We start from the raw sequence: 25,886 nt of genomic DNA, 5'->3' as shown, positions 1-25,886 counted from the left end.
CTTTTTGTTTAACGGACATCGAAACATGGTTTCGCTTTATAAATCCTTTGACAGCTTCAGAATTGGAAATTCTTTTCGACATAACTGAAAGTTCAAGCTTAATTTTTATAAAATTGTCGTAAAAATGACAGTCTGCAAAAAATAACAAGCTGGATCAAATTAGATTAGGGAGTAGTGCAGTCTGCTACATTAACTGAAATGCCTTAGAATCAGTAAAGATAATTTTAGCCTAGCTTAATAGCGTTCGTTATACATTATTGGCTGTGTATCGCAAGATTGGTGACGAAAGCCAAGTTGTTTTGCTAAATTTTGTCTTGCTTCTATTTCGTACTGAATTAAGCCTGAATTGTATTAGTTATTTACTGTACCAATGTTTATTTGCACATGCTGAAAACTAATCTGAGTCCTGAATAAATAAACTCCCACATATACTTAACTCTTTATCTAGGGCCGGGTCTAAATACCGCATGGTGCAGTCTCTACGGGTCCTAAATTCTGCTAAAAGTGCCTTCCTAAGTTCTAAATTTTCACCGCACCTAAACTTTGTATCCCAGTGCTTTTCCCTAAACCAATAAAAACCCTCATCCCTTAATTTTGCCACTCGGTGCTTTCCATGGAGGTAGGAACTAAGATAGAATGGCCCTAACCTGTTTCGCCCATACCATGCTCTAAAGCACTGGTGATCCCTACGTGGTGACCAAAAGATCTAGGGCCATTAAGTTCAATGGGTTTTGGCACACTCGGATGTAAATATTTTGTAATTACATCGTAAATATACATATAAATGTATATATTTTCTTTTTCTACAGTACTTCAGGGTCCTAAGTATATGAAAAGAATACATTTTTTAAACAACATTTCATTCTGAACGGAATTAAATGCTGTACTTTTCACAGAACAGTTTGCTCAGAATGGTTTAATTTGGATGAAACATTTTAACAAGTTTTCGTTAATTACATTAGAAAAAAATTTAAAGGAATTCGATTTTATTCGGTTAAGGATTACAAAAATTAAGATCAAAGTTTATTGTATTATTTCTTTCAATTTATACAGCTACTTCCTAAAATACTTTCTCAAGTATGACATGATTTTTTAGCTTCTGAAGCATGTTTTAAATCGGAAAATATAAGTCAATTTAAAATTAATGCTCTATTCGGTCCATTTCAAATTAGAGCACTTTTTATTTTAATAGCAAAATACTTTAAACAGTACTTAACTTTCTCTGAATATTTCTGAAAGAGAATAAAATAAGGATTTTTTAAAAAAATATTATTTAAAATTTGTAACTGAGTTATTACATAATGTAAGGGGAATAATTATTTTAATTATACTTATCAGATTATTTTTACATTTAATTTCAACAATACATATTCCAAAATTCTTTATTACTAATGTACGCATCTCATAGAATTTGCTTTACCATACCTTTTAACAGATTGCTTTCCAATACGAACAATTCTTGCTTAAATAGTTTTATAATGTATTTGTCAACAGGATTTCAATTTATGTTTACAATTCAATGCTAAGTTTATTATATATTTAGGTAATATTAATAATCATTATAAATTTAGATACATTATTTAATAATTAGATTTCTTCACAGTAACTTTCAGTTTTTTATTAATGAATAAATCCTTTATTTCAAATACATTTATAAATAATTTAATAAATATTTACGTGTTTTGTTAAAGGCAGATACATGCTTTTTGCAAGTACATGCATAAATACCCATACATATTTCATATTTTTCATTTCAGGCATGTGCAAATCTTTAATTTCTGTGCATTCACTATATTTTTTGAGTAAAGTAATTTACACTAATTTAACATATACCCGAAAGTTTTACATAAGAAATATGTATAAATATAACTTGAATGAAAATTATATGCATTATTTTTAATACCCACTGAAAAGTAAGTTTTTCTTCAAAATTCCTCCACGATGGCATCTCTCCCTTTAGGCACATAGCCCTTGCATGCTTTACTCTATTTAATAAAAACGTAACTTGACCTATATGCTAATTACAAATATTTTAACATGTATACTTTTATATTTGCATTTAGCCATCAAGTTTTAAACTTTTGACTTAAAACACGTTTCAGGATACATTCATCATCAAATTCAAAGCTTCTGATAAATATATTTTGGCAGAGTACTCAGTACTTCTTTTATTGATTTTACACAGTTTACTAATTCTCTGATAATATAATAAATAATAATAACTAAGTAAAACGTGTAAGCCTAAAGTGATTATTTTTCAGATATATGAAAATAAAATGATGAATTTAAAATGAGCAACAGTAAAGCCTTTCCTCTAAAAAATTTTAAAAAGTACATGTTACAATAATATGTGGATGTGAAAAAAATTTATTTTATTTAAAACATTTTGGTGTTTGGAACGTAAAATAAAAGTAGCGAATACTCTATCAAGGATATCGAAAGATGTATACTATTTTAAAGGTACCATAGGGCATTTTTCATTCTTTAAGCATCATATTTTTTTGCTAAAATCTATATTTTTGTAGTTCAGCAGCTTGGAATTTTAGAAAACAAATTCATAATCAAAATCGCTGTTGTTATTTATCGAAAAATAACCAAGATGTGATTTTGGGGTAAATGTCACTAAAGTATACAAATTGCTATTATCCATCACACTATGAATGTTTCTTTCATGCGAAAGTGTCCTGTTTTTCAATTTGTATGGAACTGTCGTGTGTCGAAATACTATAGTTGCGTGAACGAAGTTCATGTTTTTGGGCACCTGGGTAAGAGATCCTGTCCCAGTCTAGCAATTGGATCTGCTTCCGAATATTGGTGATCCTGGAGTTTATATTGAGTAGAGTAGCAATAATGAGCATAATGAGGAAGTATGGCAGATGAAAATTTTTTGTAGAGAGTTCTGAAGTAAATCGCAATTTTGAAGAGTGAAGATAGCAAAATTTAAGCAGAAGAAGCAGCATCGACAACAAATACTCTCAGAGAGTGACGAACGGAGTAGCGTGCAGACTGCAGTGACTAAGTTCCGAGGCTGAATTAAAGTTGGAGGCAGGAAAGCGAAGTGTGTGGCTGTGATAAGGAGGCTGATTGGAAGTGCGATGGTCATGTGTGCTAGGGCTAAGGCTCTTCTCAGTCCATACTAATTTTGAGGGAAGGCCGAAAAGTAAAGGGGGGGGGGGGTTATTTTAAAAGAAGCCTACAGGATTTAGAAAAAATTAAGCTTTTCCTATAAAACAATTTCAATTTCCTTCTGGAAGGAATCCGTAGCTTAGAATTAATTTTACAAGTATGTGAGGGGTAAGGAGATAACATATTGCAATACAGTAATGATAAGATTATTATTGTTATTATTATTATTATTTTAAAGGAGAGATTCTGGTTAAAGCTCGTGGCCTCCACATGTTGGAATGTTAACTAATGTTGAGTGTGTTTTTATTCAGGATTAGGTTCATTGAGCTCTTCTAACATTAGGAATAATGTGTACATTCTATCCATTTGAGTTTCTGCAGATCTCAGGTTAAGATTTTTTTTTAGTAGATTAGTTAATTTTGTAATTTGCCTTTGGCCGAAGATAGATTCAATTTCTCTTATGACTTGGAAAAATTCTTAAAATACAGATGGGTTTAAATTTTGGTTGCTTTTGAAATTAGTTTGCGTTGAGGATTTATTTGAACGAAATTGTTCAGTCCTATTGCTGTTGGTGGGTTTGCCGGAGCTGAGTCCTGATTGTTTGATGGAATGGGGTGTATATTTTCCTGTATTTTTGGACTTTTTGAGTTAGAATTTCGGAGTATAATTTCCTGGGGCCCTTGGGGAATTTTTCGCACCCCCTGTATTGGCAGTTGGCACAAACTGGGTCTTTAATAAATCCTTTTTTGGGGCCTGCAATAGATTTACGGTCCCTGGCGCATTTCACACAATGGGAATTCATCAGAAGCAATTTTCTGATGAATGGTGCCATTTCTGGCAGTTATGACATTGTGGTATTAGGTTTTCGTTTACATATTTTTCAAACTTTACTATGAAAAGTGATATATGTGTGATATTGTGTATTTCTCCTACATTGGGGGTGGGTATTAGCTGGACTTGGAATAAGGGCATAGGCTGCCGAGTTCTGTTTCTTGTCATTTGTGTGACCTTGTTAATTTTGAATCCTTGCTCAGTAAGAATTTCCTTTATCTCATCTATATCCATGTTTATGGGTAGACCTCCGATTACTACTTTAACTGGTTTTAGGTGTCTGCATGTATAATATAATGTTCAATGTTTTTTTCTTTAAGAAATTGTGTCAGAATACGATGACTGTCCGGCATGTTTGGTAAAATTTTGAAAAATTCGCCGTAAATTTGGCCAAAGAATTTAGCTTGGGATTGGTATGCTAGTTGCTTCATGTAGGTGTTGTATTTCATATTTTCTGGTGGTTTCACCATAACAGGGGGTACTGACTTAGGTTGGGGGGATGGGTGCTTGCTGGGAGAAATTATTATCTTGAGTAGCAGGAGTAGTATCAGATTGCGAGGGTACACTAACATTTGTATTATCCAGCAGACTAAATCTATTTTTAGTAATGATGTGGTTAGAAGCGTCTTTTAGGTTAACTGATTTTTTAATTTGCTTAGAGGATGTAGTTGGTTTGATGAAACCGTCGTTGTTAGAGTTTTCAGAAATATCATGCTGCTTCCTTTTGGAGTTAAAATTGCTGTCATTTAAAATAGGATTATCTAGTTTACTTTCTATACATTTAACTGCAGGGTTTTCTAGGGGGTTCCTAGCACGCAATGATATGAAATAGTCGGACTTACCCTGGAGGTACTCCATTTCAGACTTCATCTGTCGAATGTTACGAGGGTTGGGGTAAAAGCCATGGCAACTATTTTTTTCTTGTAGATATGTGAACGGATCACAAAACGTATATGTGTCGTGTGGAAGTTTTGCAGGCATAATGTGTATGCAGAACAATAAATGGCTCTGTGATAGCTGGCTCTGTAATCAGTCCGTTGGTGAGTGTCGTGCGAGATGGAAGTAACCGTGTTGAGCAGCGCGCTTACATCAAAATAACCGTTCTCCGAGGGAGAAATGCAATAGAATGTCACAGTGAATTAGTAGAAGCCCTTGGGAATAATGCCCTACCGTATCGTACAGTAGCGCGGTGAGTAGGAAAGTTGCAGCAAGGTCAGTGTCAACTAGTGATGAGGCATGCGCCGACGGAAGTTCAAAGGTGGTTGCACTATGCAATATACTCCGACCACTTTGCACGCTGGCAACAGGACGGCAATCAATTTTTGTCATGAATAATCGCCATCGATGAATTTTGGGCCAGGGCATACGAACCAGAACTGAAACGTCAGTCCGCGGAGTGGCAACATCCTGGATCACCAAGGCAGCAGAAGGTCCGTCAGAATCCATCTCCAGTCAAAATGATGGTGATCGTCGCGTATGACGTCAGGGGTGTCATTGCTTGCCACTTTGTTCCTCATGGCAGAACCAGTAACCGCACAGTACTACAGGGACTTCCTGGTGTGACAGGTATGATGTGGCATTTGGGATAAACGTCCGGATCTTGTAGACAGTGCAATAATTCTGCACGACAATGCAAGAGCACATACAGCAGAGTGTGTACGGCAGCTACTCCGACGTTGGAGATGGGAAGAATTGGAGCACCCACCGTACTCTCCTGACCTTTCGCCCTGTGACTTTGATCTCATTCCCAAGATTAAGAAACCAATACGTGGTAAGCGGTTTGCAACACGAGAGGACATTGCTAATGCTGTATGCCAACAGATGACCCAATTCACATAAGTGCGGCAAATGCTGAGGCTGATGGTATTCAGCGCCTCCCACATCGTTGGCAGAGTGTGGTGACAGTAGCAGGAGACTACATTGAGGGTCTTTAGGCCCAGGTTTGTCATGTCAACTTTATGTGTATTGCGTTATCATTCTTTTGCACGGTGAAGGCCACATTGCCCTGCATACTACTGTAATAAATTCGTGTCTTATGATATTTCATTGCTATTCATTGTCCACACATGTAGTTATGATTTTGTACTTTCATCTGTATAAGTCACATTTTCCAACCGGACTGGTATCTTCAAGAAAAAAAAAAAAATAGTTTCCATTACTTTTGCCCCAACCTACGTATTAAGCATCAGCGGAGTATAGCGGTCTGGATCTGAGATGGCTCCTGTAGCATCTATTTGTTTTTGGATTTTCTTAGTCTCTTCTTAGCTTCTAAGGCAATGATTTGTTTTCGAAGCTGCATAACAACTTTTTCCGGTTTAGTATCCAATTGTTCAGTTTCCGAGGCGGTCGATGTATCCATAGGGTCTTGGTCTTTAGCACAAGGCGTACTCCAGTCGATGATATGCTTATCTGACGGAGTAGTGGCGCCGGCAGGTGCAGGATCATGGGCTGATGCCGTAAGCGAAGAAAGAGCGACCTTCACCCACGAAGGCTGAAGGCAGTATCAGGATCAATGTTCCGTCTTACCTTCTTCGGGAACATGCAAGGACCTGACTCGGAACAGAGAGCTTACTAAAGCTATGTTCAAAACTGTGGGAAGTAGACAAGATACACAAGAAGGGTATACAAAACCCTTTATTTTTCTCTATTTACAATAACTTCCGTACTTCGGAATACACAGACCCGCTACTCGGGGTCTAACGTAAAAATATAAAAATAGAACTAAACTCTAATTTAACTTTAAACTAATAAACGTGGAAGATTGGCCTTATATTAACAGGAAGCCGTATGTAGTACAGAGAACTGTGAACACTACAATACGTTTAAAATTTATCAAGAGGATTAAAACCTCTGGCCTGGAAGGCAACCAGCAACTGCGTAAAACTTCTAAGGTAAGCGGCCTGCTTCGACTCACTGCTTCCTCTCTCTCGCTTGGCAAAAAGCCACAACTTAAATACTTGGCGTTCGCCAGACAAACTTTGCATAAATACTTTAACGCTTATAATTCTGGCCGGAAGTAGAAAATAAGAAGTGATAGTAAAGATTTAAAATAAAATAAACGTTAGTAAAACTTAAGATCCTTACATACTTCCCGCCAGAGTTAATTAGTTTGAAACTGAGGTCTAAAACGACCTTGTTGAAAACTTTTAGCTCTAGAATCTAACGCGAGGCCAATCTTTTATAAACATTTTTCGCTAGAAACTAGAAATTTAAAAGAAAGAAATTTGTTTTTACAATAGCAGCTCCCAGGACACACAATTGTTTTCATCTGTACTGCATCTAAACAGGAGCTTTTATTCAAATCTGGTTCCTTCCAGAGATCTGGAAGGAAAACTAGTGTAATGAAATGTTACAAAATGAAATGGCAAGTAACATGTATAATTATATTTCTCTTAACATTCTTATTTCATTCATGACTATTTTAATTATCTCTCCCCGTGCTCTCTGACATGTGTTGTAAAAGAACACCAAACACGAATGTGTTTCTGTCTACGTGTTCAACACTTCCTCCAATCAAAACACTAACGTGTTAAAATTCAACATACCAAGACCTCGTAACACACCCTAATTTCAACTCTAAACCCTGAGGTACTATTCTGAAAGTGGCTAACTCTGAAGTGTAGCGTCAGAGAGCCTAACTACATCATTCAACCTTTAACACATATTCACCATGATTTAATCTTTACAGTCACACGAATAACAAATTTTTAACATTACTTTCACTTTTACCATATCACGGTATTTCTAAACATTCAAAATAACAGTTCACATGTATACAAGAACATATCAAGATGCCGTTAATTTTACACATTTGAAAACATACATTAGTAGTACATTGTTAACTTCTGTTCTTTTCAAAGCAAGTGCCAATTCTTTCTACATTGAAATAATACTACATTTCAAAAAGTCTTTCAGACTAAAACTTCTTTCTTGTTAGAATGTTTTAAATAAAATTTATACAATAACTTTTTACAATATTTAAGTCTTTATACAACGCTATTATACATCAACTTTAGTTTTACGCGCGAGTAATTGAAAAACATAATACCAAAATCGGTAACAACTCATTTCTCGCCCTTTTGGCGATAAAGGTAGACCTCGCATGAGGTAAAACTTCTTGAAATCTGCCACTTGCAGTAAGAATGAAAGATTAACTTAAGTTTGCAAAGTAACATAAAATTTTACTTATCTTTGTGATATTCGGACATTCTTTTCTGGGCCCAGTCCTTAAAGGTAGTGCAGATAGTTGTTTGATTTATCCTCCTTCTTGTACGGGCTCGCCCTTCAGTGCCTTCCTCTAGATGCTTTCTTTTTTCTCCAGTTCGGTCACCCTTGAATACCTTCTTTTTCGCTTCTGCCTGTGGTCTTGGTCGTTTGATGGCAGCTGGTCTTGGCGGAACCGGGAAACTTCTTTCGTGTTCCTGCTTGGACCTCGTTGCTGGCCGTTCAAATTTTCCTTGTAACTTTTCCTCCGCCGCTGATGGCCCTTCCGCAGTTCGGCGACATTTGCTGCGGAGAGTCCTGTCGGATGAGTAGATCTTCCGTTTTAGAGCCGGGTTATAGTTGCCGTCATTTCTCCTGGTTCTCTTTGCATACGTCGTCCTTCTCCCTTCTTCATTCTGGGGGTGTTCGTGAACTCTCTTTTCTGGACGGTGGAACGGCTTCTTTTTCTTGCTACCTTCAATTTTCCCGCGGGGAAACTTTCTTTTCACTTGCTCCTGCCTCTTAATGGCTTGCCCTTGTACTTGTAGTTGTTCCCCCTCTGGAGCTTGTGCCTGCGGTGTCTGCCGTGCCGGATCCTGCAAAAGATCTGAAAATATTTGCATTTTATTACGATCATAGTAGGGTTTGATTTGATCAATGTTTGCGGAGCAGGTTTCACCATTTCTGGCTTTTAACACTACTACAGCGTGAGTTATTTTTTGTATAACATATGGTCCTTCAAATCGTGGAAAAAATTTGGCAGTTTTATTTTCTGGTGCTGAAGAAAGTGAATGCTTAATTTTTAAAACTTCATCCCCTACTTTATAAGTTACTCCCCGTCGTTTCAAGTCATAATAGAGTTTCTGTTTTCTCTGTGCTACTTCAGTATTCTTCTTTGCTTCCTTAATTAGTTTTTCTATATCACCCATTTTAAATTCTGGGGCTCTTTGTTGCACATAAAATAATTTATCTAACGGCGTTATAATCTTTCTGCCTAGAAATAACTCAGCAGGAGTTTTGCCCGTTGTATCATGTTTTGCGGTCCTAAGGGCGAAAGCAAATTCATTGACATAGTTATCCCAGCTTTTATGAAAATTTTTAACATAACTACGGATAATTTTCACTATATTTCTGTTGACCCGTTCCGCTATATTTGATTGCGGCCGATACGGGACCATTTTTAAATGACGTATGCCCAGTTTTTGGCACATGTCTTCAAATATATTACTTACAAATTGAGGACCATTATCCGATATAACTTTTAGGGGCGCCCCGTATTTTAAAATATATTTATTTAAAATAGAATCAGTAACTAATTTCGCGGAGGCTCGTTTTAAGGTAACAATTTCGATCCACTTACTAAAATGATCAACCATAACAAGGAGGTAGCGACTTTTATTTAACTGACTTTTTGGGAAAGGGCCCAATAAATCGATGCCAATTATTTCATTTGGAAATTCGGATTTAATACTATTTAGAAACCCGGCCGGGCGGAAATTAATATAATTAACTGCTTGACATGTTGGGCAGGACTGGACATACGCCCTTGTTAACTTTTGCAGTTCAGGAAAATAGACTGCCTCGTGTACGCGTTGGATAGTTTTTCGAATACCAGCATGAGAAGCTAAAGGGCTGTCATGGAGCTCCTGCAGGATATTTAATCTAAGACTAGCTGGGATAACAGGTCGAAATTCGTTGTTGGAATTCGTAGTTTTTGTATAGAATAATAGACCATCTATTAGTTCGTAATGGGCCGCCCTATTTCTTATCGCCACAATATCTTGGTGGCTAAAATTTTCAGGATCCTTTAAATACTCATAAATGCTTCCAAACTCAGGATCCTTACCCAGTTCGGTTATTACAGTTTCTCGGGAATTTATTGTACATGCTGTGAGCATTGCCACCTTTACAGTATTACCTTGTTCATCTATTTTAATTCTTGATAGGGCATCTGCTACGATATTTTCCTTTCCGGGGGTATGCTTGATTACCAGATTATATTCTTGTAGCTTGAGTGCCCATCTTATTAACCTTGGGGATAAGTTTTACCCTGAGTACAATCTAGTTACCGCCGCATGATCAGAGTATACTGTTATTGGCGCCTTTCCAAAATAGACTCGGAACTTTTGCACTGCTAACAAAACTGCAAGTGCCTCTCTCTCGGTCGCGGAATAGTTTCTTTGTGTTTTATTTAAAGTTCGGCTAAAAAATGCCACGGGCTGCTGATTTTGCGAAAGTACCGCTCCTACCGCATAATCCGAAGCATCCGCTGAAATTTCTAAATTCTCATCCTTTTCAGGAAATTTCAACACAGGGGCTTGCGTTAATGCTTGTTTTAATTTTTCGAAAGCACTATTGGCTTCGGCCGTCCACGACAATCTTGCCTTTTTCCTTTTTAATTTTAACAATGGTTCAGCAATAGCTGCAAAATTTTTTATAAAGGACCTATAATATGAACAAAGTCCTAGAAAAGAAGAGAGCTTCTTCGCCGTGTTTGGAGTCGGATACTTTTGTACAGAGATTATTTTTGATTCGTCTGTCACTATTCCTTTCTGAGATATCTTGTAACCTAAATATTTTAATTCAGGGGCTGCAAATTTGCACTTTTCGACATTAACTTTTAGACCGGCCTCATTTAATAAAGAAAACACCTGTCTTAAATCCTGTACATGTTGGTCGAGATTATCACTAGTAATAATGATATGGTCTAAATAGATAAATGTGGACTTTCCAAGAACAGGTCTTAACACAATGTCCGTACATCGCTGAAATGTTGCCGGCGCCCCTGAAAGGCCAAACGGCATACGCAAAAATGCATAAGTGCCAGACTTGGTTATAAAAGCAGTCTTAGGCACGTCCTCAGGCCTAACCCCTATTTGAAAATAACCAGTCGTCAAGTCTAAAGTCGTCATATATTTGGTGGATGTTATGTTCCTTAGAATTTCTTCAATTATGGGTAACGGATATACCGGATATTTAGTTATGGAGTTTAATTTACGGTAATCAATTGCGAATCTCCACCTTTTTGGATGTGTCAAAGGATAGTCATTATTTTTCTTACATAAAAGCACCGGGCTAGCATAACTACTTGAGATGGGCGTTATCATCTTTTTACGTAGCATATCGGTGATATGCCATTCTATAATTTTTTCCTTATTCTTATCATACCGGTATGCTTTGTGGCGAACTGGCATTGAGTCTCCGGTGTCAATACTATGGTTAGTAACCTGAGTAAATCCTGGAATATCACTAAATAACGAAGCAAATTCACTTACCACTTGTCGGATTCTTCCTTGCTCGTCATTAGGCAGGTGGCCAAGATTTAACATCGGCGGTTCAGCCTTTTCTGCACGAACTGGTTTCATTGTCAGCTTAAGGGACGCTTCATTAAAATCCAGCGTTGCTTGTGCTTCTGAAAGAAAATCTATTCCTAAGATTATATGTGCTTGCAGATTCTTTACTATAAAAAACATCACCTTTACTTGTTCGTCCTTGATACGGATATACAGCGGTACTTTACCTATACACTTACATTTTTCTCCTTGCGCCGCTAACACTGTCGTATTATCCGAATTATATATGCGGTATTTGCGAAAATACTTCCTAAAAAATTCTTCTGCCACACAGGAACACTGCGCGCCTGTATCCAGGAGTGCGGTGGCTGGGATATTATTCACCAACACTTCAACCTTCGGAAGAGTCAAATTTTTCACCATTACTGTATTTAACTTGATTAGGTTAACAAGGGTTTTCGTGGCCTTGGGATTTCCGAACCCTCTCGTCAGCAGAAATCCGTTTTAGTTTAAATTATTTTTCTTTTCCGTGCTTTCCTTCTTTTTCCACTGGCCTTGAGACTTTTTTCCTGGATTGCTATTGAACTGTCGACGTTCGCCGGCTGTTTTTGTGAATGCTCGGGTTTCCTTGCCCACTGATACGCTTTGCTTCCGTAGCCGTGTGCTTGAGTTTGCTGTAGTCTTGGCGCACCAAATTGGTTTCGCTGTTGATATTGGCGTCTTCTTTCAATGTCCGCCGTTCTTCTACTTTCAAACTGGATTGCTAGCTCAAATAACTTTTCCAGTGTAGTCGGATTTCTTAATTCAATAAAGTCTTGCACTTGGGGCAGTAACCTCGGCAAAATCACTTGAATTATCTCAGGATCCGGACGGTTTCCATACAAGAGTTTGAAGACGTGAATTTTTCTTAAAATAAAGCTTGAGAGATTTTCGATTCTTTGCTGATATATACTGAAAAGTTCCGTTTCTAATTTCGTACGATCCCTTACGACAGGGAAGGCTTTTACTCGGGCAGTCTTGAAATTTTCGTAAGTATAGGTGGGACTTCCTGCTTGACCCAAGAGACTTCTGCCTATACATTTGAACCAGTTAAGCGCTTGGCCCCTCAAAGCGCTGGTAGCTACGGTAACTTTTTGAAATTCGTGCACGGGGTAGAGCATGAAGTGGTCATCCAATTTTTCCAAAAAACTGGTTACCGGTGAGTTTCCATTAAATGTTGCTTCTGGTTTCATCGAAGCGGGCATGGTCTGGACGATGTAACCAAATCCTTCCAGGGCGGCAGCTGGCATTTGCGGATTCTGAGCCGCTTCTGCAGGCAGCACAGGTTCTTCTTGAAACTCGGCCATGGTTATTCTTCTTCGTTGGGCGCCACTATCAGGATCAATGTTCCGTCTTATCTTCTTCGGGAACATGCAAGGACCTGACTCGGAACAGAGAGCTTACTAAAGCTATGTTCAAAACTGTGGGAAGTAGACAGGATACTCAAGAATGGTATACAAAACCCTTTATTTTTCTCTATTTACAATAACTTCCGTACTTCGGAATACACAGACCCGCTACTCGGGGTCTAACGTAAAAATATAAAAATAGAACTAAACTCTAATTTAACTTTAAACTAATAAACGTGGAAGATTGGCCTTATATTAACAGGAAGCCGTATGTAGTACAGAGAACTGTGAACACTACAATACGTTTAAAATTTATCAAGAGGATTAAAACCTCTGGCCTGGAAGGCAACCAGCAACTGCGTAAAACTTCTAAGGTAAGCGGCCTGCTTCGACTCACTGCTTCCTCTCTCTCGCTTGGCAAAAAGCTACAACTTAAATACTTGGCGTTCGCCAGACAAACTTTGCATAAATACTTTAACGCTTATAATTCTGGCCGGAAGTAGAAAATAAGAAGTGATAGTAAAGATTTAAAATAAAATAAACGTTAGTAAAACTTAAGATCCTTACAGCAGAATCAAATACTATCAGAGCACTGTCAAGCAAGCTAATGAATTTAAGCAAAAAACACCCTGTCTGGTGACGAAAGCTTCGAAGCTGTGCTTCACTTCTAGTGTCGGTTTGACTACTCCTTCCTTTCTTACCTCCATGGTGCTTCCCCAAATTCCAAACATTTCATCTTCCCTAAATTCTGCCGTCCGGTGCCGACATATTTTGCCGCCGCTTGTGGGTTTATGGTGAATAACATATCAGTTATTCTTAATTGAAATAGCACTAAATGTAATCTTTTGGCCTATGAGTTTCATTAACGAAATCTATTTAAAGAAATTTTTATTGAATTTTTCCTCGTCAACACTTCTTAGAGCATTTAAAAATCTATAATCATCGCCAAGCGTAATGTTAGCATAAAAGGTTGCCATACTCTTGTTATTCAATTACTAATATATAAAAAAAAGTTTAGACATCACTGCATGAGTTATTACTGAAGTGTCATGTATTGATAAACATGAGGCGATGAAAGCAAAATATAATAAATAATGACTCGCCAGTTCGGCGTCAGGGATATGAAAATAGGTGAAAATAGTTTAAATGCCTTAAGATCGCAAGTGGCCTTTTCCTGTACACCCGTGATTTAAAGCGGTAATTTAGCACAGGTATAGTAGATCGCGAGTTCCTTATGAACCACGGACAGTCCGCCGCTTGTCTTAATACAATGTTTTGTAAAACTTGCAGTTTTTAATATTAGTTTCACTTGCATATCCCCAGACAGGGCAGGCATATGTGATGATGGAACGTAACATGGCTTTGTAAATGAGTAATTTATTGTCAATAGAGAGAACGCTGTTCCGAGCAATTAATGGGGTGAGTGTATGTTTATACACTCGGAACTTTCCAATGAGCTGTGTGATGTGTGGGGTGTATGTGAGACATTAGTCAAGGATAACGTCTAGGTATCGGACCTGCTTGGTCCAATGGATAGGAGTGCCATACATATTGACATGGACATTGTAATCAATATTGTTCTCTCTCGTAAAGAGAATTGCATCATATTTGTCCACATTAATCTTAATTTTCCAGGCTAAAAGCCAGGTCTCCATTGTGCGGATATGATTCTGTAGTGTTTGGATGACTGAGCCGTGAGATGAATTTTGTGATAGGATTACCGTATCATCAGCATACATTGCTAGAGTGGTGTGTTGGGTATGTGAGATGTCATTCGTGTAAATATTGAAGTAAAGCCGGCCTAAAATGGCCCATTGTGGGACCCCAGCCCTAATGGGCCTGAGGAAAGAGATTTTGTTGTTGACACGAACGACAAAGTGTCTATCCATAAGATAAGAATAGGTGATGTGAGTGATGTAATCTGGAAAACCCAGGTTTATGATTTTGTGCATGAGGCCCTCCAGCCAGTCTCTGTCAAAGGTCTTTGCTACATCTAGGAAGATGGCCCCAGTGATAGATTTATCTTGAAGATCTTGAGAGATCAGCTCTGTCACTCGATAAAGTTGATGGTTGGTCGAGTGCTTCTTTTTGAAGCCATGTTGCTTGGCGATCAAGGGATTGTTATCATACTGGAAAGTCAGTGTAAAGCTTTTCATGCTTATCAATCTCTTTATCACTTTCTTCCCAGTCAAGTTACGATATTTTCTGGATTCAAAAGCATTCTACAGACTTCTCCGTCCGTTAATTTATAAATGAGGGAGGGGTTATTGTCATCACAATGAAGACTTCAGATATATCACTTTCTTTAACATTTATTTGCATTTCTTCCAAATTCTAATAATCAAAAGATTTTTATGTGTCTTTCATACTACTTAACGCTTTTTTTGGGTGGGGAGTTATAGCATATTTCCTTAATGCCAGACATTACCAGTTCGGAGTCACATTTTAAAATCTAACTTGGCCACTGCCAGGGCCTAAATTCAGTGGAATCTAATTTTTTCTTTTCTCCTGTGTTAACAAAAGAGGACCATAATATATTTAAAATTTCCCTTCACACAAACACAAGTTTTCGAGCTTCACTCACTGTGTGCAGGCTCCTTTCCCTCAAGACCATGCGAGTCCCCCACCCCAAAAAACGTGTGAGCCAAAATAATGTGTACAAGGTTTCATTATAGTTGTTGATAATGTTTCTGCCCCCCCCCTTTCTGTTGTTTCAGCTATGTGTTATTATTATTAAAAACAGTGAGAGCGAGTGAGAAATAGAGAAATTAGAAGCAAGTCAATGTCTAATTTTGTGTTATGATAAGAAATCAAAATTTACTTCAATCTCCTGAATTAGTATTCCAATAAGCAATGACTGTAATCAGAACTTTGTGAAAATTTTCTCAGAGGTATATGTCATTATGCATGTGTATAAATTAGTTCTTGTGTTAATGTTACTAACAAATTATTATAGTACACTTACTGAATTAATATGTCTGTATATTCAAGATCAGATAAAATTTCAACAGAAACTATAAAAAAATTTAATTTGGGCCCATTTGTATAAGTTGCATCTTATGAAGTTTTAAAGAGTACCCCCCTTAAAATTTATTAATAATGCATAATACAAATGCTAATACAATAACGATTGCGTTATGAAAAATTTTCTGGTACAGTGAAAGAGATATAAAAATATATATTATTATGTCATAAGCCAGACTGCAAAAAAATTAAATTTTTCATTTTTGGATTTTCATTTAAAAAAAATTGATCAACAGTATCTTCGTAAATCTAGTCATTCAAGAGTATCGTTTTCTATATTAAGCATTTCTAAAGGCCTTAACCTTTCCTACCCATCTTCTTCTTCAGGCTGTGTTTGTCATGTATCAGGAACATCTGCGAAATAGCATTTCGTGCCAAACGCACGAGACCCAATGCTTCCTAGCTCCATTTGTTTGGGTCGTCCACTTTGTTTATAAAGTCTGACAGCCCGTTAATAGAGCTCAGGAGCATACGAAGGTAAGGTCAAAGCCCACATTGTTTTTACCCCTATTTTATTCGTTATGAGAATTTCAAGGTCATAGCCTGTTCCTCCGATAAATGTTTTTTTAAGATGTCCCTCAATGAATATAACCATCTTGACCACCGTAAGAGACTCCCTGAAGGTACAAAACCTTCTGGTCTATCTCTTTTGGCAGTCTTCGAGTCTGTGTTCTGCTCCATTCTTTGAAATGACCTATTTTCACCATTCTCTTTGTTTTTTTTCAACTCAAATACCTTTGGCAATTATCAATTCTTTTTTTACTCAAGTACCTTTGGCACTTTTTTCTTTTAGCCCAAAGGGCATTAGCACAGAAGGGCTATTAATTTCGTTTTGGCATTTTGCGTTGATTCACTATAAATGTCGGTTCACTTTTGAAATTGTTGCCACCAAATATTATCGCTTTGCGTTATATTTAAAGAAATTAAATAATGAGGAATCTGCATCTGCTCTCAGTTGCTTTGTTATTCTTGTGTGAGTTGTTAGTTCAGCGTGAACTGATATATATCCGAGTTAGCTTTCTCTTTAGATGCGCTTTGCATTGATTGTGTTTAACATTTTTAGTAGTTTGAAGCGTAACTACTGATTGTACTGTGTGATACTTTGACACCTTTACGAATATTTCTTCAGAAAATTACAGAACTTTGTTTCTATTGATAAAATAAATTTTATTAACTTGTCAGCGGACTTGTCTGCATCCAGTCTATTACGAACCCGTACACACGCAACAATAATTTCAGTATTGTATAAAAGAGAAGCAGAAAGTACGGCAGAGTGAGAAAAAGCTTTGTTTCATCAAAATAGATGGGGGAAAAAATTAATCACGACAATACCTGTTTACCACTGTATCACTCATCCAGAAGTTCTTCGTGCACTTTCCAGAAGAAATTTTCATCAATAGGGAACTGGTGATCAAGACTGTCAACACAACTGTGGCTAAATCTCTTTAACATTGCCGATTTAAAGAGTTTTTAGTTGAAATGAAGAGGGAATATGCAAATATGCTGCTGCCTATGGAACACTGTCTTTCAAGAGGATATGTTTTAAAATATTTCGTTTCCTTATTGTTAGAAATTAAAGCATTTCTCCTTGAAGATTCCATTAATAGATTAATAATGGACGATCAGCGGGTCGAAAAATTTTATTTCACGGTAGATATTGTATCTCAATAATCTTAATCGTAAACTAGAGGGGAAAGGAAGCACAATTATTTCAATATTGGAAGAAGTCATTTAATTCGAAAACAAATTATGTATTTTTGCTCAAGATTTAGAAAGGGAAACATTAATTCATTTTTGAAGCCTGCGGACACATTGCCAATAAAATGAATAGGTAATTAATATTTACTATTTAAAAACAGCAGTTTCAAATATGAAGAAATCTTTCATACAGAATTTTCAGGAATTCAGAAAGAGCATAGCGATGTTAGCCTATGTTAAAATACTTCCAAATTCTGACATAACAGAATTGAATTTTTATGTTTAATATTGGCAACAGTGATTTTGAAATGCAGTTACTGGAGTTTAAAAAAAAAAAAAAAAAAATTATGGAGTTCCAGTGTGAACACTTAAAAGACTTATCGGACGGATCACACAAATGTACTTTTTTCCATTGTGACTTCCTAGGATGGGCCACACAGAATTACATTTTTGCTTAATTTTCAGTACGCTGGGTTAGTTTTTCATTTTATGCACATTGCGTTATTTTTTCTTAGTACCATTCGTTATAGCACTATCTGTCTGTTGATTCTACTGCGCAGTTTTGCATTTTTAGGTAGTATTTTGAAGTAATTCTGTAACTTAAAAATACACGGCAAGCACGGAAATATTTTCTGTGGAAGATGCGGAAATCTGTAAGGAAATTTACAGATAAGTTATCTGATGTAGGAAGTGATAATGAATCAGAAAAATGTAACGGAAACAAGATACTACATATGTCAGTGCTGTCTGGTTTCACTTCACAAGGGTGAATGTTTTACAAAATAATACTAGACATATTAATGAATAAATTTGTAATGTATTATAAGAAATGGTGTTGATTTAATGAAACTACAATGCTTTAAAATCATACATACATGATCATTTAACTCTCCTAAAAAATGCTCGGAAACAAGAAAGGCAGAGCAGATTCGATCCCTCTGCTAAACGTTAATGATGCGGAAAAACTGAACAAATATAAATGTGATCTTAATTCACAGCAAAAGTGGTCTGCTTTTAAAATACCTGAAGAAGGAAGTTGTAATAATTTCCAACACCTAAAATAATATTCTTGACTCATTCGTTAAAAAACTGGTGTTTGCTGTTTTTTCACTCTTTGAACCTACATATTCAAGCGAACAATCTTTTTTCAGCATGAACCTTATTAAAAGTAAATTGAGAAATCGTTTTACTGATGATAACTAAGAATCCAACTTAAAATTAAAAGCGACGTCAAAGAAACCTGACTTATTCCAAAGAGTGTGTGCCATGATTATGATTGTGCGTAGTGTTGCTCAGAAAAAAAAAAAAAAAAAAAAAAAAAAATATTTTGTTAAAAAAACTTTTTTTTGACTACTCTTGCTTTTCCTTAAGTGTCATATTCTCCTACTTTGTGTCAGAAAAAAGAAAATTAAGAAACAAGAAACAAGTTCTGTATGAGGTCCAGATAATAGGTAATTTCGATTATTGGAAGTCTGGGTTTTGCTGATGATAACTAAGAATCCCACTTAAAATTAAAAGCGACGTCAAAGAAACCTGACTTATTCCAAAGAGTGTGTGCCATGATTAATTATGATTGTGGAGAGTGTTGCTCAGGAAAAAAAAAATAAATATTATTATTATTTTTTTTTTTTTTTTTTTTTTTTTTTTTTTTTTTTTTTACTACTCTTGCTTTTCCTTAAGTGTCATAGTCTCCTACTTTGTGTCAAAAAAAAGAAAATTAAAAAACAAGAAACAAGTTCTGTATGAGGTCCAGATAATAGGTAATTTCGATTATTGGATGTCTGGGTTTTGGACTTTGTATTGTATTAGCTATGTTTTGATATTAGTAAAAACAGTGAAAGTCTGAAAATTTAGGAGCAAGTCAATGTCAAATTTTGTGTTATGATAACAAATCAAAATTTACTTCAATCTCCTGAATAGTATTCCGATAAGCAATTGTCTGTAATGAGAACTTTGTTAAAAATTTCTCAGAGGTATATGTCATTATGAATGTGTATTAGTTAGTTCTTGTGTTAACGTTACTAAAAAATTATTATAGTACCCTTACTGAATTAATTTGTCTGTATATTCAAGATCAGATAAAATTTCAACAGAGCCTATAAAAAAATTTAATTGGGGCCCATTTGTATGAGTTGCATCTTATGAAGTTTTAAAGAGTATCACTTAAAATTTATTAATAATGCATAATACGAATGCTAATGCAATGCTGATTGTATAATGAAAAATTTTCTGATACAGTGAGATATAAAAATATATATTATTATGTCATCAGCCAGACTGCAAAAAATTAAAATTTTTCATTTTTGGATTTTTTTTAAAAAAAATTGTCAACAGTATCTTTGTAAATCTAGCTATTCAAAATAGAGTATCTTTTCCTATAGCAAGCATTTCGAAAAGCCTAAACTTTCCTATCCATCTTCTTCTTTAGGTTGGGTTTGTCATGTATCAGGCAATTCTGCAAAGTAGCATTTTGTGCCAAATGTGCCAGACCCAGTGCTTCCTAGCTCCATTAGTTTGGGTCATCCACTTTGCTTATAAAGTCTGGCCCCTTAGCTAAAATGGATAGGAAGCATGGAGGTAGTAAGAAGGAGAATCCCTAACCGGTTTACCCCATACACTCACTGCTTTGAAGCACTGGCGATCCCTTTGTGGTGACCAAAACATTGAGTGATTTACCATTAAGATCATTGAGTTTTGAGACGATCGGATACGTCGTAATTATACATATAAATTTATATATTTTCTTTTTCTACACTATTTGAGAGTCCTAAGTATGTGGAAAGAATACATTTTTAAATGTTAAGAGGTTATCACATGTAGACGGGATATCCTGCTAGGCAGAACTTTTCTAAGAAACGAGATTCTGGTAGCATTGGTTTAAACGGGAGGATTCCAAGAAGAAAAAGCTCCGCTGGAAGTGAAGTCCCGCCTTTATCTACGGAAACCATACGCAGGATACTTTTAAGCTTCGCCAAAATTGTATCGTCTGCACCTCTGTCCCGCATAGAGATCAACCAATCAGGGGAAAGTTCTGCTTCTGAAGGAACACGTGATCCTAATCTGAGCGATAATCGATTACTGTTTTGCGTTCAAGTCTTTATAGTAAGTAAAAATGGTAACCTGACTACGTAGATTTCGTGGAAATGTTTGCGGGTTAGAAGTGTCCCTTTCGACGTCCACTCCCGCATAGCGGAAACATATGTGCTAGGGACTTAATACTTTTCATAGAACAGTTTGCTCAGAACGGTTTAATTTGAATGAAATAGTTTCACAATGTTTCGGTAATTACATTAGAAATTTTTTCTAAAGTAATTCGATTTTATTCGGTTAAAAATTAAGATAAAAGTTTATTGTATTATTAATATGAAAATTATGCATGATTTCTTTTCAATTTATACATCTTCTTCCTAAAATTCTTTCTCAAATATGACATGATTTTTTAGCTTCTGGGGCATATTTTAAATCGAAAAATCTAATTAAATTTATAATTAATGCTCTATTCCGTCCATTTCAAATTAGAGCACCTTTTATTTTAATAGCTAAATACGTTAAATATTGGTGCTCATTTCCATTAACTTTCTCTGAATATTTCTGAAAGGGAACAAGAAAAGGGTTTTTCATATATTTATTTTAAATATTATTTTAAACTTGTAACTGCATTATAAAAATGTGAGGGAAAAATTCTATTAATTATACTTATCAGATTTTATTTATCCTTAATTTTAACAATACATATTCTAAAACTTCTTTATTATTTCCTTAAGCACGCATCTCATAGAATTTGCTTCAGAGTACCTTTTAACTGATTGCATTCCAGTACAAACAATTCTTGCTTAAATAGTTTTATAAGCATATTTGTCAACAGGATTTCAATTTATGTCTACAATTCTGTGTTAAGGTTATTATATATTTAGATAATAATTATAATCATTATAAATTTAGATACATTAGATTATATAATAGTGGACACCCAATGACGGCAGAATATTTGGACGAGTGTGAAGCACTGACAAATTTTTCTTGTAGATTTCAGCGCTATTGGCGAGCAAGGAGTTTAATGGCCTAATGGCCAATGTAACTGGCATTTGACAAATAAATAATTAGATTTCTTCACTGCAACTTTCACAGGAGATTAGGAATTAATAAATACTTCATTTCAAATATATTTATAAATAATTTAATAAAATTCATGTATTTTTTAAAAAGCAGATACATGCTTTTTGCATGCATAAATACCCATTCATATTTCATATTTTTCATTTCAGGCATGTGCAAATCTTAAATTTCTGTGCATTCGCTATATTTTTCGAGTAAAGTAATTTATTATAATTTAGCATATACCCGACATTTTTACATAAGAAATATGTATAAGTATAATTTGAATGAGAATTATATGCATTATTTTTAATACCCACTCAAAGATTAGTTTTTCCTCGAAATACTCCACGATGGCATCTCTTCCTTTAGGCACATAGCCCATGCTTTGCCAAAATAAATAAATGCTTTACTCTATTTAATAAAAACGTAACTTGACCTATGTACTAATTACAAATATTTTAACATGCATACTTTTATATTTGCATTTAGCCATCAAGTTTTAAACTTTTGACTTAAAACACGTTTTAGGATACATTCATCATCAAATTCAAAGCTTCTGATAAATATATTTTGTCAGAGTACTCAGTACTTCTTTTAGCATTTTTACCCAGTTTAATAACTCTCTGATAATATAATAATTAGTAACTATCCATTTCATAATTAAACATTAATCACATTGTCATCAGATCGCAGTTTTGATTGCCTTGCTGTGTATAATATTGCTTCACTAGCCGTATTCGCAAATGTATCCATCTTCTGTTCCACGCGTTTGTGTAAAACTGTACATAATTTTACACAGAAGTGTGCTTACAAATCAAGGAAAAGTTAACTTGATGTATCTATGTGTATATTTATTAATTTTGATGAGGATTGGTGGTAATTTTACTTTTTAATTAACCCAATTAAGTAAAAAGTATAAACCCAAAGTGATTATTTTTCAGCTATATAAAAATAAAATGATGAGTTTAATATGAATGATGAATGATGAATAAATGATGAGATAAGTTTAAAATGAGCAACAATAAAGCTTCTCCTCTAAAAATTTTTAAAAGGTACGTACATGTTACAATAATATGTGGATAACCGAAAAAATTTATTTTATTTAAAACATTTTGGTGTTTGGAACATGGAATAAAAGTAGCGAATAGTCAATCAAGGGCATTAAATGATGTATACAATTTTAAAGGTACCGTAAGGTATTTTTCATTCTTTAAGCATAATATTTTTGCTAAAATCTGTATTTCTATATTTTCGTACTTCAACAGCTTAAAATTTTATAAAACAAATTCATAATCAAAATCGCTGTTGTTAGTTATTGAAAAATAACCAAGGTGTGATTTTTGCATAAATTTCACTAAACTGTACAAATTGCTAATAACCATCACACGATGAATATTTCTTTTATGCGGAAGTGTCCTGCTTTTTGATTTGTATGGAACTGTCATGTGTCAAAATCAAGGAGCGCTTTGATAGTATTTCAAGCAGGGAGGTTATCCTTGCTCGAAATGCTATCAAAGTACTGTCAAGAGAGCTTCTAAAAGTAAACAAAAAACACCTCATCTGGAGACCGAACAAGGCCAACTAACTATACAACTAGATAGATCTATCTAGTAGATATCTAGTTGGCTTTGGGCCGAAGCCTCATAGCAGTGCTTCACTTGAAGTGCGGGGTTGGCCCCTCCTTACTTTCTTACCTCCATGCTAGGAAGATAGGGACAAAGCCCATATTGTTTTATTCTCTTATTTTATTCGTTATCAGAAGTTCAAGGTCAGTACCCTGTTCCTCCGATAAATGGTTTTCAAGGAGTTCCCTCAATGAATATAACGAACACCTTCTTAAACAGGTTAAGAGAGCGTTGGTATAACCATCTTGACCACAATAAGAGACTCCCTCTTCGCATCTGTATTTTGCTCCATCCTTTGAAATTGCCTATTTTCAGCTTTCCCATTGGGTTTTTCAACCGAAGTAGCTTTGGCTTCAACAATTTCAAAGTGAGGAATAGCAACAATATACGGGCGGGGGGGGGAGATTATCTCCAGTGTGCGAGACTGTGTATCGCAAATTGAGACGTGCTCTGGCTGCAGCAGCACACCTTGAACTTGCCACATTTCCTTGTTCCAACCATCATCGCCATAGCTGATGCACTGTGGACGCATCTAAGTGTGTGTCAGCTGAGATTTGTCATATGAACTAACCTGCCAACCTTGGTTCAGTCACTATGCCCCTTGTAAAATCATATGTTTGCTGGAACTGTCTCCATTGACAACAGCGTGGCATTTTACTGCTATTACATGCATCCTCTAAGACAAGAACAAATTTTCTGTGATGATTCCCATAGCAGAAATAACCATATGAAAATTGAAAATTCTGCAGGTTTCTTCCGTAATATAGGATGTGGCAACGTTCATAGTAGGATATTAAAAGCACACCATAAGGCAGTGACTGTAATTTATTTATTACCTCTTATGTCAATTAATAGTTAATGGTATGCCATTTACTAATGTGTAAGTCATTGTCCATTGCGTGGATTACTTTTTGAATATCATGCCCCCTCTGCACAACACATTCATCTAGGCATTGTTGTAAGCTTGCCATAACTCGGCGTAACGTATTTCCTGGGACATTGCCGACGGCAGTTCGGATGCGGTCCTTTAACTCATTAATGGTGGCACAACGTGTTCAGAAAACTTCTTGCTTCAGGTGCTCCCAAAGTAGGCACATGAAAGATCAGGTGAGTGAGGCGGCCAGGAAATGTCTGTCGCAATGGCCCGTCTATCCGGAACTTTCTCATAACGTCCCAATTTGAAATGTTGCCGAAATAGACGCTGTGTAGCAACAACAGAGTAATTATTCTTGAAATAACTTTCAATAGCAAAGGCATGATGCTGTGCATTCCAACGATCCATATCACTGTCACACTCGAAATGGCAGCTCATTAGTACTCGAATGCGGCATGAGCTGGCACGCATTCATGCAGTATGTCATTGTGCTACACAAGTCAAATTACGCTATGAACGCTGCCACACTCTATATATTTTTCCTGGTGCGCTGGAAAGCTATGCATTTAACATCATTTGCATAACTTGGATGACCTGAAATTTGCATAATTTTCGGGCCACCCCTTCTTGGTGTTGCAATTTTAATGTCAGGTAGTATATTAGAGCCCTGCATTATATTTAAAGAAATTAAATAGTGAAGAATCTGCATGAATGTATGTAGGTTCCTCTCATTATGAAAAAACAACGGTACCTAGAGACATCAAATTCGAATAACGTAGTCCTCCACTCGAATATAAGCATCTGGAAGGCCAAATTTGGAATTTTTTTTTTATCTATTTCATGTTTTGTAAAACTTTAACGAATTTTTCATTAACAAACTCGATGATTTCAAAGCGGTTCCATGATCGTTATCATCGCTTGAATCTTCAAGTATCTTATGCACAAGTTTGTTTATATATATATATATGGTTTAAATGTGAAGAACATGATATTTAATAAATAAAGGCGACGCACAAAACGCTTAAAAAAATTCCTCTTTGGGCATAATATAAAATTCGAAAGCTTTCGAATATTTATCCTTTTTTAAATTTATTTTTGATGTATGTATTACTTACTTGCAGGCTGAAAAGCTGTGGGGAGGTAGATTCAATGAGCAATTAAGTCCAGTGATGGAGTTATTCAATTCTTCCATAACTTTTGATAAACATTTATGGGATGTTGATATCAAAGTAAGATTTTCTTTTCAAAAAAATTTTCTGTTTTTGTGTGTTCTACTCCTTTGTAATATTTTAAGCATGTTTATAGTGTATAGGAAGTAACTGCATTACAAGAATATTTATTTCAAAAAAGGAAAAAGTATGGAAAATTGTATAATACGATACAGAATGTTGACAGTGTTGCTTATGATATGGAAATTTGTTTTAGTTTGTTTAGAGTCTGTATTGCTCCCTCTGTCCAAAAATATGATATATATTTATAATTTATTTTTGTCCAAAATTATGGTATACATTTAGAACTGTAATCAATACTAAGTAAATTTTGCATGTATAAATGAAGTGCAATTGATGCAGGACCTAGCTGTTTCCAGGGCCTCTTGTAAACACACTAATGTAGCTGTTAAACAAAGCTATTATAAGTAGATCTAACTTTTAACCAAAGCTAAGTAAGTTCCTTAACTTTGTTTTTAACTTTTCGGAATAACCCTTGTATTTCCATTCATATTCCC

At 35.6% G+C, this 25,886-nt stretch overlaps 1 protein-coding gene across 12 annotated transcripts in view; it reads left to right on the top strand.

Moving 5' to 3' along the window:
- Positions 1–25,886, top strand: part of Argl (Argininosuccinate lyase) — a 147,069-nt gene that overhangs the window by 16,792 nt on the left and 104,391 nt on the right. For 7 of the 12 annotated variants that reach the window (XM_085817229.1, XM_085817228.1, XM_085817226.1 and 4 more), the window contains exon 2: positions 25,282–25,389. In XM_085817229.1, the coding sequence (XP_085673355.1) occupies positions 25,282–25,389 (108 nt within the window). Of the gene's footprint in view, positions 1–17,884; positions 18,037–19,302; positions 19,324–20,723; positions 20,845–25,281; positions 25,390–25,886 lie in introns of those variants that run through there. The other 5 variants (XM_085817234.1, XM_085817230.1, XM_085817232.1 and 2 more) reach the window with 4 other exon arrangements.

The sequence above is a fragment of the Stegodyphus dumicola genome, chromosome 5, assembly GCF_044657685.1.
Source record: "Stegodyphus dumicola isolate Sdum_Otavi_A_Nest chromosome 5, ASM4465768v1".
In the NCBI taxonomy this organism is placed as follows: domain Eukaryota; kingdom Metazoa; phylum Arthropoda; class Arachnida; order Araneae; family Eresidae; genus Stegodyphus; species Stegodyphus dumicola.
This window is presented reverse-complemented; position numbering and strand designations above follow the sequence as displayed.